Raw genomic sequence first — 19,067 nt, 5'->3', positions numbered from 1 at the left:
CTATTTTATGATATATATCAATAAAACTCAGCCCCACTTTCTCCAATAATAAAAAATGTTTTTTGAACTGTTACTTTTTAAATGATGGAGAAGTCTTTATTAAGTGTCTGAAGGTTATCTGACCCTCAGACAGATCAATGGAGGAGGTTTTCAGGAAAATGGAACAATAAAATCTGTAATTATTTACATATGTGTGACTAGAGGAGAGGGACTGAGCAACCCGGATGCCCGCTTAAAGGCAGAGCCCATCCTATTTGTCTACATTTTCAGTGCCAAGTATCTAAGTGTAAATATTTCCTTCTTATAAGGGTTCCAGGGGACAACTCTTGGGTGATATCCCTTTAAGAAGAGGCTCTTCCTTGCCAAAAAAGAGCAGCTGATCACAGTCACTGTTGCTATGTATGGTTTTGTTCCTGACATTTTAAAAGATCCAGAAAAGAGCTTCAAAAGTTCATCCAAAAGTGGATAGAAAGTAGGTGGTGGGAAGAAAGACCATGAGAGAGTTGGCATCATTCACTTCAGAGAAGAGAGGGTCTGACAGGTTTCAAATGCATGAAGGGTTACGATGTTGATGCTACTCTGTTCCCTTCATCTCCATGGAATACAAGGGCTCCTACTGACACTTTTTCTTAGATGGGTGGATGATTTCCCTTCCTAAAGAAAAGGGGTCAACCAGATGACCTTTTGAGATCTTCTGGTTCTAAGCCTTTGCACAAATATGGAAGAGCAAATAGAAACCCAGCTCACCAATGGGGGGTGATTTTCGGTTATATCCTATTTAAAATGAGGTTGAGGTAGCTTGGCACAGTGGAAAGAGAAGGAGCCAGGAGGAAGGCAGAGCCGGGTTTGAATCTGCCCCTGAATCTCACCACTGGGCAAGTTATGGTGGTAAAAGAATTCAACTCTACTCAATTGTAGGATGAAGATAGCCTCTTCCTCCTAGGGTTCCTGAAAGGGTTAACTCATGCTGGCAAATCACTTAATACATTGACTGGCACATAGTAGGTCTTTGATAAATTGGAGCAATTATTCTAGTTAGCTGAAAACATGGCCTTTAAATCATGAGGAGAGCAACGACTTTCTGGTTATAGTTATACCACACCAGGAAACTTGCAAATTCAGGTTGGCAGACTGCCTTCCACTGACATTCCCTTGACCCACAGAATCCACTCTGCAAGCTAGAGTTTGTCTCTGGCAAAAAGTGAGGGAGCAACTTATTAACCATCTTTTTGCTAAGAAACAAAGGAAACCGAAGGCGAGGTCTAAGACATCTTAGTATAAATCTGGTTTCTCTCACTGTCACCGTAAGATTCAAGTTAATTATTTGAAAAAGGTTTCAAATATACTTCCAAGGATAGGGAATATATTCCACATGCCTAAAAGTTATGTCTGTGCACATCCCACTGACTTGTAATTCATACCAAGTATAGTAAAAACATCAGTCAAAAAAAAAAAACAGGTTTGCAAATCAAACCAATTGTCAGAAACTGTAATTAGGATTTTTCTCCTTCATGAATGATAGAAAACTAAAAATGGAAGTCAATAAGAAATTAAGCAGCTCTCGGAGCAAGGAAATACACTGGTCAGAGCCCTATACTGAATAAAAGAACTACTGCCATCAGATTTTTCCAAAAAATGTAACTTTTTGGTACAGCACCAATGTGGTATTATACATTTAGCATTTATAGAAAGATGCTGGAGTCCGAGAGAGAGTACTCTGGTTTTTGTTCTTCGCTAGAGGTGGGGGCTGCGGCAGGACACCCAGAGGCTGTGGAGAGCTGGGAGAGACAGAGGAAATACAAACATGCACACAAAGTGAGGGTACAAGGAGAATGTGGCCAGAAACACAGGAGCGTTTCCTGAAGCCCCTCTGTGTTGCCAGAGGATCAAAATAGGCTTGGGGAGCACTTCCTGTTTCCATCAAAGGGAGAGTGGGTTACAGTTGACAGAACCAAACGTTACAGACAAGAGAGCAAGAACAATGCACTTTGAGCCAATGGTGCCACAGGAAAGAGCAGCTTATTTTTGTTGGGAGGGAAAAAACACAGGCATGACGAGTTGTAAAATGACTCCAACTACGTCAGGGAGCTGGCCGAGGCCCAGTGTACATTTATGAAGGCCATCGCACCATTACATAAATGCTAAGCAGGAATCTCACATGATAATGAAGCAGCCCTTCTGTTACTACAATACAAGTTTTACGTTGTTAAAATTCGTTGTTAAAAGTCATTGTTTCAAATGCATACATTTCAAGTGGCAACAAACCACTGAGCTGTTGAAATATTTGTCAGGCCCTTCCAATGACACCTTTTTTAGAAGTGGGGATACAAAATGTCCTTTGGAATCTATTGCCTCTAGTGTTACGTGGCTTAAAGTCATCATTTTAAAATCATGCTTCCTTAAAACCACAGATATTACAAACCTGACTGCACGGTATTGACAAGCAGTTTCATTTATGATTATTTTTATATGTAGAATACTTGGGCAAAAGATAACACCAAAATGGCAACTAAGATAATAATCAAGAACATCATGAAAAGAAAGAAAACCCCAGGAAATTTAAGGAGAGAAAAGAATCTATGATGCTAGATATTAAGTTCAAAAGTCCTTGTTACTGAGGGGACATTAAAATCTTGTTTTACTTCCATATGCATTTTTCTGAGTCCCCCTGAAAAAACTGGTCTAAATCACAGATTCTTTCAGTGTGAGAACTACTTCCCAGGAACAGGGCAAAACCCTTTCAGCAGTTTACTCAGTATTTTAGACCACTTGGATAAATGCCAATAAAAGTCTGTTTAGAGAGCTAGTTGCTTGAAGAAATAGAGGCACTTTGAGAAATGCTTACCTCCATACCAAGGAGTAACTCATATGCCTGGAGTATCTAACCAATCCACGCCTGTCAGGTAACACGATGTTTGGACAACTAAGCCATGGCATCTAAATTCTAAACTTAAATGAAATGTGTTCACTTACAATTAAGCAGTTAAAAAAAAATCTCTGCTTATCCGGATTTTAATAGCTGTAACTCCGTCACTGAGAGAGACTTTAAGTTATGGTGAAAAGGAGAAGTTGCTAAATATTTTAAGGCACCGTTGACCATGCTCCTACCCATATTATAGTCCTTCTAGATTAATCTTCCTATGACTGGATTTTTACTTTTTTTTTTTTTAATAAAAATAGACATTAGTGCTTCAGTTCATTTTGAAAACATCCCTTGTGAAGGACTTCAGAGATATTTTTCTTTCTTTTAAGAAATGACCTTCAAATAAAAATAATAGACTTTTCAGATAACACAAAGCACAAAGCAAATAACAGTAGACGCTGCTAATATGGTTATGAAGAGACCAAAGAGACCTTCTGAAGTAGGGTGGCCAAGTGCTAAAATAACTTAAAACATTCTAACAGAAGGCAAATGAAGTATCATTCAGGAAACCAGCAATCAAAGCAGCCCGAGGCTAGAGGGCATTACAAAATCCTCATCTAGCAAACTTTCCAGCTTAACTAGCACTGTTTGTTTTAAACAAGGATCTTTTTCAGTGGCAAGACAGGCTCTGATTTTTTTTGACATCAGGAAACCATACCGTTTCTTTTTTTCTTTTCTTAGACACAGTGCAGAACCCAACACATTTCAAGGCCATATGATGCGGTTTTTGTTGATTTGTGGACCGGTTGCTGGTTTTGAAAAGGAAATTGTACTCAAGCTAAACCGTGTGCACTGGTCTTGGTTTACCTGCCATATGCAAAACGTCTGTCTTTGTGATGATCGCCAAAAGTGTCCCAAAGCCTTAGAGAAACGCTCACTTCATCAACGACATCCCGGGAACGTTCCAAGACCTGCAGGTGAGAGTGAGCATCCGTGTTAAATCAGAGGCTCCCCAGGAGAGAACATCTAGTTAACACCCTTCAATGCCCTCGACTCACTTGCATTTAATTTCCTTTTTCCATGTAACGGGACTTAAGCTAAGTCCTAATTCTCTTCCTGGAATCACATGACTCAAACCCTCATGCAGGAAGCCAGAGCCACACTCCCAGGTTTGCATTTTGCTTTTGTTTTGTCTTTGGGTACTAAAAAGCTTAGTTTTGTTTTGAATGTGAAATTTACCCACCTCCTCCTTTTTCAAACATTGGTTGGGCCAACAGCAATGATATGCCTTAAGAATTCTGAAGACACTCTGTACATCTTACCTCCTGGCAGACACGGTACTGGTCAATCGCCCACACGGTTGGGACGTGGGTGGCCAGGAGCTGATACCGCGTGAGTGTGGTATTACACGCCCTGGCACAGATCAAGCGCGTCTTCCCCACGGCGTTGTCGCCCACGACCACACACTTGATGGTTTCAACGTTGGGTCTTTCGTAGTCCATGTCAGTTTCCATTTATAAAACTCTGTAGGGAGAGAGTAGATACCACATTAAAGACACCACACTAGAGACACTGAGACTTTCTAGAGCAATCGAAGATGTGAGGGGGTCAGGCAGTTTTGCCTTTGTCCAGCCGTTTCTTTGGAGGTGCCCAAGCACAGGCAAGAAGTCTGGAAGTTCATACTAAACCCAATGGAAACTCAAGCTTTCTTTTTATATCTCACACAAGTACAAAAACACCAGACTGTTATTTTGACCCCAAACGGTTTATTCCAGTTAACGTGTTATTTTCTCCTTGGTTTTCTCTAAACACAACCTGCCTGTTGGAGCCCCATCCGGGCGCTGTCAAGACAGCTGGCACACATTTATAGCTCACTGGCTACTCATGTTGACCTGCTAGCAAGACCTATCACCTGTAGGGGTTACCTTTGACACTGCGGCATAAGCTGTCTTGGCAATACCAGCGTCCACACCATTGCAATCTCTCAATTACCTAATATCTGTTGTTCAAAAGTTAATTTTCTACAGGTTCAAAACTATTATGGTGATTTAGAGAAGAATCAAAGTGCAGGCTGAAAGACTACCTATCTTCAAAGAAGAGTAAACTGTAAGCCTGAATTTAATCAAATTAACTCATATTTATTCATTTCTTTAAATTAACCAAATTCATAAAAAAGGTATTCTCAAGAGGGCCCAATATAAAGCAAGATTTTTTTTTTTTTTTTTTGAGACAGAGTCTTGCTCTGTTGCCCTGGCTAGAGTGAGTGCCGTGGCATCAGCCTAGCTCACAGCAACCTCAAACTCCTGGGCTCAAGCAATCCTACTGCCTCAGCCTCCCGAGTAGCTGGGACTACAGGCATGTGCCACCATGCCTGGCTAATTTTTTTCTATATATATTATATATATTTTTTTTTTAGTTGTCCAGATCATTTTTTTCTATTTTTTAGTAGAAACGTGGTCTCGCTCTTGCTCAGGCTGGTCTCGAACTCCTGACCTTGAGCCATCTGCCCCCCATCGGCCTCCCAGATAAAGCAAGATTTTGAAAAAAAAAAATTCTCTTCTCATCTGTGTTTTCATCAAGAAATCTGGAGCATATGGTAAAGAATGATTTCACCAGGAAAGGGAGCTACTTTGGAAGCTTCCTAAAACCATCCAAGAAGGTTTAAAGAAGGTTTCTGATAAGGGGTCAAGAAGAAGAGAAAAAGCTGTTGCCAGCTTGGCATCCCCAGGGATAGGGCCCCCCATAAACTGGGGCACAGACTGCTTACTGGCAGCAGCTGGACAGGAGACCAACCATGCATGATTTTACGATTTTAATTAATTGTAATTGCCCCTCTGAGGAAGTCTATTGTTACACTAATAAGAACAGATAGTACATTTCATCTTAGCCAGAAGGCCAAGAAGTGATGGAAGTCTTATTGTTAAACTAAGAAAACTGGTTAGGCGGTCATTTTTAAAGAGTTGATAATGATTTTAATGGCCACTGTAAAGAAACTGTTCGAAGTCGAGCCTAATACATAATTGGGACTCCATAGGTGTTTGTTTAATTCAACTGATTTGAGAAAGATGATAACTTGTATAATATGAGATCAAGGGCAGAACCAGAGAGATATAAGGAAGAATATTAAAGAGAATACTTTTTCACAGTTAGGACTATTTGGACATGGACTTGTTTCAGAAAGTGAAGGGTGTGGAATTGTCGACTGTAACGCCGTCACCGGAGGTGTTAAACCCGAGGCTGGAGAACGATTTGGCAGGAACGGAGTGTAGTGATTCAAGGAACAGATGTGTGGTTAGGGTAGGATTTGATCTGTAGTTCCTGCACCGTGATCTGTAGTTCCTGCACCGTGGAGAGGCTTAAAATAGACAGAACCTGTCCTCCACCTGGCAAATGCTGATTCTGAACATCTTGGGCAGGGAAAGAGACTCTTAAAAATCTCCAGTTCTGATGATCAGCCACGTATGGTGATACTAAAATTAATCTCTTTAAAATTTAGTTTTAAGATTCTACGGTTTTATTAGTTCCCTGCTTAATAGTATAATGTGGCCGGGCCTGGTGGCTCATGCCTGTAATCCCAGCACTTTGGAAGGCTGATGTGGGAGGGTCTCTTGAGGCCAGGAGTTCCAGACCAGCCTGAGCAACACCCCCATTTCTACAAAAAATGAAAAAAATTAGCTGGGCGTGGTGCCACATGCCTGTAGTTCTGGCTACTTGGGAGGCTGACGCGAGAGGACTGCTTGAGCCCAGGAGTTCAAGGTTGCAGTGAGCTGGATTGCACCAATGCACTTCAGGCTGGGTGACAGACCCTATCTCTTTAAAAAAAAAAAAAAAAGTATAATGTGGCAAAGCATGAATTCGGTGTTAGATTGGTGGTTCTTAAACATATCCTAGGGAACATCTGGCAATATCTGGAGACATTTTTGGTTGTCACATGGAGGGGGAGGGGGCTTCTATGGCTTCTAGTGGGTAGAAGGCCAGAGATGCTGCTGTCAAACATACTGCAATGCACAGGACAGCCCCCCACTACAAAGAAATATCTGGCCCCATATGTTGTAGTGCTGAGGTTGAGAAACCCTCCTTTAGATGGACGGGAGTTTGAATACTAGCTCCCCTACTTTCCACTCCTCCACTTTCCACTCATTTGACTTTAGGCAAATTTTGTTTGCACTTTTGGAGGCTTAGCCTCCTCATCTGTTAAATGGGAATTATAATAATACTCATTTCCTAAGGCTGTTGTGAGGATTAAGTGAACTAATGTTTTAAGTCCCTGGTGCAGTACCTGAAATATACTGATGGTTTCAAAAATTATAATCATGATGCTGAAGACGAATGACAACAAAATTGAGTCAGGTGGGGGCTCAGAATTAGATGCAAACTCATAAATTTAATAATAACAAAGATCTGTAAAAAGGATAAAATTTGGAAGACCTAACTAAAGGACAACTCACTGAAAACTGAAAAACATAAATATAAGATGGAGCATATCTGATCTTAAGCAAAAAAGGCAGAAAAAGTTTTGGGTGAAGAGGGAGGGGCAGGGAAGGGGGTCATAGTTAACTAAAAGATAATAGAGTTGGGAAGGTGGGTTAAAAATATTTTTATGGGGCATTTCTAGATTCCAGAATAAAAGTGGTTACACTTCTTAACACTCTTTGACAAGTGTCTGGTGATATTACCATGGCGTAGCCTAAATCAGAAAAACAGGCTCAATGTGGAGCCTTACACCTTTGGAACTCAAAGTCTGACTATCCTAAGTGGTATAAAACCTTATTCTTTTGAGACTAAATTTTATTTTTCATATAGATAAACATCATAGAGAGCCAATCCCTAAAATTTGGGGAAATGTCTGGACTTAGTCAAAATTGAGATAAGATACCGAAAATATAGAACTGTTTTTTTTGTGGGATGGCAAACTAGCTCTGATAACACCTCCCTAGTGAGGAATCCCCCAAATAATTTGAATCACGACAGCACTGATGGAATAGCTGTGTAGCTTTTACAGAAGACTGCTTTGAGAGGAACAGAAGCCCTCCTAGTTTTACATTAAGGCTATGATTACAAAAACTATCATTATTCCACCTCTTTTTAGACACATTTCATGCATAGTCCTAAAAAGAATTTCTGTGTCAAAGGTGAGAATAACATCTCTGGGTCCTTTAATCCCTAGCAATGTGTAGAAGACCAAAGTGCCTGCCAGAGGTGCTGAACCTTGTGCAAAGGGGATAATACATAAGAGAAAATAAAAGACAGGGCAGAATTAAATATTCATAGCCCAGATCACTTGCGGCTGATATGGAATTTCCAGGAAGCATTTGCTGAATTTCCAAATACTAAAAATCCTTTATTTGGGGTAGAAAATTCTTTTGTGGTACTCTAAAAGGCATTTTTAGGATGTGAAATCAGAGCCAAGGATGTAAACTCATGCTTACATTTGTATTGTCGTAAATCAGTTGTTCATCTGTTACACATAAACAAATAAACATTAAATTATGGCAGTAATTATAAAAATATGCAATTTTATCCTTCTCCACTTGTTACAGGCTCTAATTTATTCATATCTAGCACTCTTATGGTTGAGTGAGCTCTTAGGACCATCTGGATAATGACTGTCTGGTTTCTGATTTTTATTTACCTCAAATGAGAGTAATAAATATTATTCATTTAATGCTGTTAATAAATTCCACTGCCATAAATCCTGCTGATCTATGTGGATACCCTTTTTCCTTTAGATACATACCTGAGGAGACAAAGAAGGTAGAAAAGAAAAAGAAAGGTTTGAGAGAACGGGATCTGGGAACGAGCTACTATGGCCGCTCTGTCATCTCTTGACTCAAAACCGACTTGAACTTCAATCGACACTTTCATGGAATCCTCAGGACATGGGTGGTAACAGTTCAAATGTTACCTCAGAAGCTTCCTCTACACCATCTAGACGTCAGAAGTGATCAGTTTATTTGAAAACTGGCAAGTGGATAAGATGATGCAGAGGCTGGGAAGTGAAGGGTATGGTGAGGTGGTCTGGGTGCCCACCACTCACAGGGCTGATGTAGAAAAGGGTGGTCATGACTTTCAGGGTCTCCAGAATCACCTCATCTGGTTTGATTGTCCCTTACTTGCCCCGCTAACATCACTGTCATCTTGGGGACTTCGGGCCACTCTGCCACATTCCCCACACTCCCTACCCACTCAGTGTTCTTGCTGTACCCATGGGATAATGCATCCCACATCCCAGCCTCACAGTTTCTTCTCTTTTTCAAAGCTGGTGATCTTCACTACACTCTGCTTGAGACATTCATCCTTTTGGACACATGCTGGATATTGTCATCCAGAGACATTTAATCTCTGAAATCTCAAATTTCATAGTTCTACTCTCAGCACAAAACTCTTATCTTTATAGCATGTGTTAGAAGAAATGAGGCCATTGCAGCAACTCCCATTAGGAGGCGGGATCTATTTCCCTTTCTCTTGAATTTATGCTAAGCTTGTGACTTCTTGGCCGAAGGGAATATGGTGCAGGTGATGCTATGTGAGTTCCAGAGTCTAGACCTCTAGAGGCCCTGCAGTTCCACTGTCATGCTGTTGGAATGCTGCCCAGAGGATGCCACGTAAGGAAGCTGACCTAGCCTAGCAGAGGATGAGGATTCACATTGAAAACAACCAAAGCAACCCCACCGATGGCTGGATAATGTGAAGCCATCTTGCATCTTTTATACCTACCAACCTTTCACCTGAATGTAGCTTTATGAATGAGCCAGGAGAAACTAGCAAGGAACCACCCAGCCAAACCACAGAATCATGAGAAATAATAATAAATACATCATAAATAAAATCATTATTGTTTTAAGGCACTAAATTTTGAGGTGGTTTGTTATGGAGCAATAGTTAATGGAAACACACTCATTATACCTTAGGAAAATCTCCAGAACTTTGACTTTTCCATTAAAAAAAAAATCAGATGATAGGCTCCTCTTGGGTTGGTGATCTTCTTCACTCAGAGCTGAGGGGTCATACTAACTTTTCTCTGCACCATCACCCTCAACTTCTTGCATTGCATGTGTGGCAGGTAGGATAATGGCCCTCTAAAGACATCCACTTCCTAATCCTTGGCACCTGTGAATATGTTCTGTTACATGGCATGGGGGAATTAGGATTATAGATGGAATTAAGGTTGCTAATCGGATGACCTTAATATAAAGAAATTATCCTGGCTTATCTATGTGGGCCCAATGTAATCATGAGAGTCCTTTAAATGTGGAAGAGGCAGGCAGGAGGTCAGAGTCAGACAGAAATAGGAAGATGCTATACTGCTGGCTTTGAAGATGGAGGAGAGGGCCACAGGCCAAGGAATGCGGGTGACCTCTAGAAGCTAGAAAAAGGAAGGAAACAGAGTCTCCCCTGAGTCTCCAGAAGGAACACAGCCTGCCAACACTTTAAGCCCAATGAGACCCACTTCAATCTCTAGAACTATAAGATAATAAATATGTGTTGTTTTGTGCCACCAAATTTTTGCTAATTTGTTACAGCAGCAATTGGAAACTAATATAGCATGCTGTCGCCACAGAGAATGGCTTCCTAGAATTCTAAATGTTGTTTGTTACCTCAGTGCCTTCACACATACTGTTCCCTCTTGCCAACCTTCCTCCATCTCTTGTCTGCCTGGCAAATTCTATTCATTTCTTAAAAGCTTATGCAGCTATCACTTCCTCTAAAAAGCTTTCCGAACTACCCCTCCTCCTCACAGATTACTTTCTGCTCTGTATCAATAAATGGTTCTGGGAGAAGCAATTGTGAACAAAAATAAACACACTCATACAATTTTCCAGTATTAGTAAATCATGGAATGGTGGCTCTTGGATGTGTGTGTGTGTGTGGTTATATCTTCAAAGTGCCCATCTCATGCACTTAATGAATCATCTAGTGTTTCTCGGGTATGGTGATGTGCTAAAGTGCTTGGAATATATGTGTATACAACACCCCTTTTCTCTACAACCTTCCTTGACTACCCCCTCTGGTGCAAAGGTCCCTTAATTTAACCGTGACTCTCTCCTAGGGCCAACCATGAAAAAAACAGTGACACAACCAAATGTGACTTTAGCTGCCCTGGTCCCCTCTTTAAACACCTCCCCTCCTATGGTGGCACCCCACCCCCACCTCCAGTCTTTGAGCTGATGGCCTTCATGGTATTCTAGCCTCTTCCTATGAAACAGTCTCCCAGGAAGTGCTGGGCACATCCACTGCCTTACTCACATTATGACCAGATGACCTTTAGAGTCCTGCCCCATAATTCAGGGCACTGTGGCTGGTGAAACCCAAGAGGTACCTGTTTGCTCTGGACGGGAGCATTTAGAAATCAGGCTGGGTGGGCAGGGAAAATGTCCTCATTTGTCTAAGACACCTCACTAGGGGTCTCCTAATTGTTCTGAATCACCCCCCTATTGGAATATGCTGCATCTTACATCATGTTTGCTGGGTTTTTTTTTTTTTTTTGGTTATGTTTGCTATTTCAATCAAGGCATGGTGAGCAGTCTGCTCAAAGTCAAAAATCTAAGGCCCATGGAGGGGTCTTTGTACTCCTAGCTCCACTCAGCTGTTCACAGACAGCCTGAATGATGATACTGCACAGCCACTAAATTTTCTTGTTTTTTCAAAAAGCCTATAATCTGAACTTTACGAAATAATTTAGCGTGGTCATTAAAAAAATATGAGTGCCACAAATTTTAGTGTATTTGAAGAGTTAGCTCTGAAAGAAAAACTGAGAATTTTATATTATTGACAGAAACAAAAGGGAAATGGTAAGAGTTGCATAATAACTATAGCCAACAGCCAAGTTTCAACTGCAGATTTCATTATCCTGAGCTTTTAATCACCAGTCATAGGCAGGCAGGAGCTGTTTTATACATAAAATAAACATCTCAGCTGGAATAAAGAATGGGTCCAGAGCCGGGAAAGAGACAATAAGGGCTAGGCTGGACTTCGTGAAATCAAAACTTCCCAGAATTACATCTCCAGGACAACATGGCCTTCGATCATTAAAACCAACAGAATTCATCATTTAAATCAACATTATTTTTTTGGTGGAATGTTTTGATTAAAAAAAGAGGTAAGTAATAGAAAGAACACTGCATAGAAGTCCAGGGATGCAAATAATGAAAGCCACCTTCTGATAACACAGATGGATTTTTTTTAATATTCATTGTTTATCCCGCCCAGAACTCTGTGATAATGGAGACTCACACGAGATCATGCTATTTTTTGAAACTCAAGGTCAGTGTGGGAGGTGAGCCAAGAATAGAAATAAACTTTCTCTTCTACCTGTCTACTGTCCTTAATAAACACTGACCTAATTAAAAAAATCAAGAACAGATCCGAAACTTAAAAGATGCATAAAGATTCCAGGGTAGACTTCAAGACCACCCTAAGTGAACTGTGTGTTAGGTTCTAGACACACTGGTCTTCTTTATTCTGCAAATACGCCAGGGAACCTCTCCTTTGATGACTTTGCCTGCCTGTGCCATCACTTCTGCTCCAATGCCCTGTCTCGTGCCCTTAATCCACCTGCTGAAATTGTGCTCTGCACTTGTAGGACTCAGGCAGTCTTAACTGAGGAATTACATGCTAAGCACTCACTGAGCAGGCCCGTAAATGTCCAGAGGTAAATAAGCCAGGGGCGGTTCTTGCTCCCAGGGACTCCACAGTCAGGTGGGGAGGAATAACTAAACAGGTAGACAAATACATAACTCACAAATTTGATAAGTTCTTTGAAGAAATGCAAAAGGGTGTTGGGAGACAATATAAGGGTAGGAGGCCTGCAGGACAGAGCAGAGGGCCCCTCTGGGGAGGCCCGACTTTCCTGCCATCTGGAGAAGGAGAAGGGCCTGGGGACCTGGGGAGAGGGAAGGGTAGAAAGGAGGTAGGAGCCAGCTCATAAACGGCCTTTGAGGCCATGGTCTCATTTGCATTTTATTCTGAATGCAGTGAGAAGCCACTGAAGTGTTTAGGCAGAGGTGTGAGAGGTTCTGATTTGCTTTATAAAAGTATCACCGACATCACTGAGACTGTGGTGTGTACGGAGAGCGTGTTGTAGGGGAAGGTGAGCTATGGCAGAAGGACTGGTTGGGAAGCTCCTAAGTTCTCCAAGAGAGAAAAGGATGGTGGCTCTGACCAGGGCAGAATCAGCAGAGATGGAGCAAAGCAGACAGATTCAAGTTACATTTTGGAAGAAGATGCACTTAAAACATCCCTCCTTTATACCATCTCTCAGGGTGCTTATCAAATTCTGATTTGTAATAGAGATTATTGTGTTTATATGTATTCCACTTCCACCCCACTGAGATTATAAATTCTTGGCAACAGAAAATGTTATTCATTTTTAAATCCTCAAATCTTTTCACAGTGGCTGGCCCATATGAGGCTTTCAATAAATGTGGAATTGAATACAAAAATACAGCCACTCCACCTTTGTTAGGAAACCCTGCACTTGGGGCTGTCTCTGGTGGCTGATCATTGAACCCCATGGCCTCGAAAGCAGCAGCATGTGGCTAAGCCTGCAGTCGGTGAGAGGAACACCTTGAGGGACATCTGTGTGGCCAGCCACAAGAGCAGTGTTTGACAGATGGCATCGCACCCACCATTGCGCCCCAGCGGGAAGAGCATCAGTAACCATGGGAACCACCAGGGCCCTAGGACCATGCCCCTCCACCCAGTGGGAAGGCAGGCTGGCGGGAGGATAGCCCCAGTATATGCAGGCAGGAGGGGCTCAGGGCTGTATTTGATTTAGAAAACTAAAAGAATGTGATCTTTTATTGTGCTCTAGTTTCTAGAGCCAATTTATAACTCTTAATAATATTTACATACAAGGGTCTCATAAAGTTCTCATCCATGTGTAGACTTTAACATTTTAATTCAAGAGATTCTCAACCACTTTTGGCGAGTCACCACTTGGCTGGAAGAGAAAGGGAAAAGAGAAGCACCTGCACCCACTACATATGGAAAAGGATTTATAACTAGTCTGAAAGTGAGTCTTGAATAAAGGAATTCAGTCTATGCCTAAAAGAGCCACGTCACAAAATGCAATTAGCTGGACTTCCAAGCAAGACAGCAATGGGAGCGCCGATGCCCTGGACCCCCTACCAATGTCGCACTGAAATTAGCCTTATTCTACACAGACAGCAGACTCGACAACAGGACAGAAACTACAATAAGAAGTAACCACATGACAGAAACTGGAAGGATTTCTACCAAATTCATATCCACGGAGCCAAGTGAGAAAGTTCACTGAAGACCAGCAGGCTGCCCATTTCCACAGGGAAAAGAACTGGCACTGGAAGTAGGCAGGATGTTCTTTGCCACAGATGCTGTGATCTAGAGTAACAAGAGCCAGGCTGACTTGGGACAGGGTGCAAAGAGAAGGTTGTGGAGCCACCGGGAGGCCACTGTGGAACCAGCACACTGTCATCGCCATGGAGCAATCTTGATGACTGTCCCTGCTGAGGATCAACCAGGGAGAGGGAACAGAGTATGGAAAAGACTTTTTTTTTTTCTTCTGTTTTTGCTTCCTCCAGCCCATTCAACCAGCTCCTCTCAGTTTTGACATTGTGACAGAAGTGACTGATCCTGTGGGGTCAATGCGAGAGAGAGTACAGTGAGGGATGCTCTCCCTGAGAACATTAGTATAACTTCCATGGTCACCTTCTTCATTGTTGCCCTTATCTCACCCTGAAAGGTTCTCTTATCTCACATCATTTTGAGTAGCTCTGCTTGTCTGATCCAGAGCTGAGTGGTTTCCTGGAATTCTATCACAGAGCCCTACCGTGGTCTCGGACAGAGCCTAAGGCTACCGAGGCATTTGGAATATGCTTCATCCTTTTTGGCCATCCTGAATCCTTTCCATATGAATGGAGTAAACAGAGACCACTCAACATATGATCTCATAAAAGCCCTGAAGCACAGAAATGTACAGGCAATTATCTAAAGACATAGAGGAAAGGTCTTCCACGTAAATGGATAGGCTATAACAAACAGTGGAAGAAAAATTTTTTAAAAATCGCATCCATGTACTTAGTCATGTAAAGAAGATAATGCACATATGTAAACTAATAGCAGATGAGATTGTAAGTAGGTAATGGGACAAGATAAAGAAAGACCATGTATACATGAAATACAAGGTGCCAAATTACAAAGCACTGGCCACGATAAATAGCAGACTTGAAAATGCAGTCAAATTAGTGAGGTACATGTCAAGCATGAGGAGTTCTCTCTAAATACAGACGGAGGGCCGTCTGAAAATGATGTGACAAAGAATAAGAAAGAGACTGACTGTCAGAATGCAATCTCCCGGACACTATGTGTTCCTGAGGAAGGAAGGAGCAAAGTGCGATTTAATAGAACAAAGAGTTCCCACTGCAGGGCAAGGAGGGAGGAGGGGCAGAGGGAAGGAGGAGAAAAACAAAAGAGGATTCCAAACCTATGCATTTTTCGTTTAAATATCAATGGCAAAAATAAATTGTACAAGAATACCTTAAATATCTTATCAAAAAAGTTTTCTAAAACTCATGGCCAAAAGCACTCTCTATAAAGAAACAATATGGATGACCATAAACATCACCAATACACTATTGGAAGATGATTTTAAAAACACATACAGAGCCTTGAAAAAGGACATAATAATAAATTTCTGAAATGGGTAAAATTCATATTTATGTGAAAGCATAAAGCTATTTTTAGATATCAAAGACTCAGGGGGCCAAAACTCAGATTCCCTTAAGGAAATTGCTCAAAGATACTAGCCAAAACTCCCAGAGACAATTGAAAATTAAAAATTAAAAACACAGAAACAAACAAAAGGCACTGAAGCTTTAAAGAACTATGGAAACCCAAACCAATGGAAAATATGAGATCAGCCTACATAGTTATTTCAAATTTGGTTAAAAATTATACAGAAAAAATATCTGTAAAAGATAACATAGAAGATAAAAAGAAGGGCAATTCAAAGTAAAAGTAATAATGAACCTTCATAGAACAAAAGGCATATAATAAAAACAAAGAAAACTTCAGAAATATAAGGAGAAATTCACAAAAATAACTGAAACATATGGGATGAAAAATCAGAATAAATCAATGTCAGATTAAGAAAATGAAAATGAACAACAACACGTGGACGGTTTGAATAACAATAACAGGGTTAAATTAATAGATATCCCACACTTCTTTTAAACCTATAAAAAGAGAATGCACTTTCTTTCAAGTATTCTTGGCACATTTACAAAAGCCAGCCACATACTGGGCCATAAGGACAAAAATCCCCCAAAGCATAAATTGTATCAACCAAATTCTCTGACCACAAAGAAATATGTGAAACAATTCAAAAGTTTTACAACAGCAACAAAAAATTACCCTTGGAAATTTAAAAAAATAGTATATCCATCTAAGGAAATAACTTTATAAAAGGAAAATGTTTTCAAAGCAAATATATTTACCACATCTTTATTAAGAAAAAGAAAAAAATGAAAACAACTTAAATCTATGACAAGTGAGGGAATAATTAATTAAGGACTTGCTATGTGATTTTAGGCAAATTACTTAATCCATCTGAGCCTATATTTCCTTATCTGTACACTGGGGATAATGACTTCCTTCCATGGGTTGTTGTGAAGATTAAATTAGATGATGCTTGTAAAATATTTTAATCTCTATGCCTGGCATCAGGAGAATACCAGTAAGTCTAATCTATTAAGATTGTCATTAGAGTTATGTTTATGATCAGTTTGCAATAATACAGAGAAATGCTAATGTTAACACTGTCAAGGGGAAAGTACAGAATAGTAATTTAAAACACAGCAGACAGAAACTACATCAAATAAATACGTGTAACCCAAATAAAACTGGGCCTCATTCGCTCACATGAAGCACCATCTTAGCACAGTGGCACAGCTAAGAGAAACACAAACACGACCCTTAGAAAACCGTGAACAGTGTGAGTACTTAAGAATAGAGAGGTATGGTTTACAAAATGTTATCATGCATCTTGCAGCAAAACTCCTAACAAGTCTCTTCGGAATCTTTCCTCTAGAGTTCCACCACTCATGGCAATGGCTCGAATCTGTCTTTCTGCCTCTTGGGATCCGGGATCTTTTCCCTTCTCGGGGTTTTCTTCATGCCCTCCTACAGGGCTAGCCCTAAGTCTCTGTTTGTCTTATTTGCATTCTCATCCATTGTTCCCCTCTGCCAACTAAATGGATCTTCCTTTGGAGCCACCCTTTTTTGGAGGGAGGATGAGTGGGTATTAATATGTGACTACTTAAAATTTAATAACTGTGTCTCTGTCTTATAATGGGAAACAACAGCAACCTCTTGCCCTTGCAACAACAATATGTGGAAAATAAACCCGAAGGAAAGACACTAAACAGGTAACAGGTAACGTAATTGTTGCTGAATAATGCTATAACTTGTTCCTGCCAGTTATCTACTTTTCTTTAGTTTCCAAATTTCCTACAATGCACATGTATTATTTTAAAAAAAAATTGAGATAAAATCCACATGCCATAAAACTCACTACAGTTCAGTGGTTATTTATTATATTCACAGTGTTGTGCGATCATCCACTATCTAATTCCAGAACATTTCTATCACCCCCCAAAGAAACCTTGTACCCATTAGCAGTCATTCTCCATCCCCTCCCCAACTCTGGCAACCACTAATCTATTAAATACTTTCTGCTTCTATGGATTTGCCTATTCTGGACTCTTCATAAAAATAGAATCTTACAATATGTGTTTTTTTGTGTCTGTCTTCTTCCACTTAGCATAATATTTTCAAGTTCATCCATGTTGTAGCTTTATCAGTACTTCATTATTTTTTACGGCTGAATAATATTCTTAGATGCATTACTTCTATAATGGCAAAAATGTTTTAGCTTTCTAAAAAAGTCATGGATATCTAAGTATAACCTTGATTGTTAATTGTACTAAGAGTACACTGATACAATACAATAATAATAAATTATTTTTGATAATGCATAAATTGTTTTTCAAAACCATATGTTTATAAAGCATGGTGAGCCTGCTAAAACTGTTTTTGCTTGACTCAGGCTTTCCAAAAAAAAAAAAAAAAAAGCCAAAAAAACCCTTAGGAATCCGAATGATATTTTGCTGAACATCAGACACAGAAATTGACTACATAAAAAGACAGCTGTGGATGCCCAGGACACACACATGCAATTCCATTTCAAACAGAAGATGAACAATTCTTGGCTTTTAAATCTTGAGCATTCAAATGGAATACTTATGATAACTGAAATGAGTAATTTTAAAAAACTGTTTGGAAGCAGAACACATGAAATATTCCATGACAGTCCATTGTAGGTAAGATATTTTAAGCTTGGATCAATTGATATAGTATAATTCAGCTTGACATTCATTAAAGAAGAAAGTAGTTCCAAATTTGTTGGTATGCATGCAGTGTATGTATCTGTGTACCTGGAAATCACAAACACATAAATATCGATGCACACTCAGTGTCCAAATTTAATGTTGTAACCTTTACCTGGAAAGGCAGACTTCCACACACTTTCAGTTACAAGGGAGACATCTTGATCAAAGCTGACAGTAGCTAGTTCATATAAAGTAATGGTTCAGTGAAAACTCAAATTCTGTAAATGAAAGGCTTACCCTGGACATAAAATTTGGAATGTTTCAACTGTACTGAGGCTGCAGTGGAGTGGTGACCAGACATGGGTACCGGTGGTGGTCTAGTTCTTCATCTAGGTGCTGGTTACTACATATGTAGGTTCAGTTTGCAAAAATTCATCAAGCTGTACATTTGTGATTTGTACACATTTCTCTATGTGTTATATTTCAATACTTACTTAAGGTAAAAAAAAAAAAGAAGAAACAAAAAACCCTATGCATTTATTTTGGAGGCCCTGTAGTCCTCATGTGGGTGATTCTTAGTGAAGTGCTGGATCAGGAAGCTCTGTCAAGAATAATTAAAATGTTGGTTAAGTTTTTAGAGATGTCAAAGTTCTAAGTGCTTGTTTCAGAAAACTAATAACAAATCCGTAGGCTATAGGTGTTTAAAAATCCCTCCTCATGAAGAAAAATCTCTACAGTGCTCTGTAGTAAGTTACTCATTGAAAGCATTGTCTAAAGATGTCACTAGGTTAGCCTCTGTAGCACCACAGACTGCTTGCTGTGAGGTCTTCAGATAT

At 40.2% G+C, this 19,067-nt stretch overlaps 1 protein-coding gene across 1 annotated transcript in view; it reads right to left on the bottom strand.

Moving 5' to 3' along the window:
* The window catches only part of RHOBTB1 (Rho-related BTB domain containing 1), a 65,149-nt gene that overhangs the window by 34,644 nt on the left and 11,438 nt on the right, over nucleotides 1–19,067 (bottom strand). Inside the window, exons 3-4 of the mRNA XM_012657715.1 lie at nucleotides 4,186–4,387; nucleotides 3,731–3,834 (exon numbers count right to left, since the gene is read on the bottom strand). Coding sequence (XP_012513169.1) covers nucleotides 3,731–3,834; nucleotides 4,186–4,377 — 296 coding nt within the window. The 5' untranslated portion in view covers nucleotides 4,378–4,387. The remainder of the gene's footprint in view (nucleotides 1–3,730; nucleotides 3,835–4,185; nucleotides 4,388–19,067) is intronic.

This window comes from Propithecus coquereli, unplaced genomic scaffold, assembly GCF_000956105.1.
Source record: "Propithecus coquereli isolate 6110/MARCELLA unplaced genomic scaffold, Pcoq_1.0 Scaffold115, whole genome shotgun sequence".
In the NCBI taxonomy this organism is placed as follows: Eukaryota; Metazoa; Chordata; class Mammalia; order Primates; family Indriidae; genus Propithecus; species Propithecus coquereli.
Note: the sequence above shows the minus strand (reverse complement) of the source record. Positions and strands in the feature narration are given on the sequence as shown.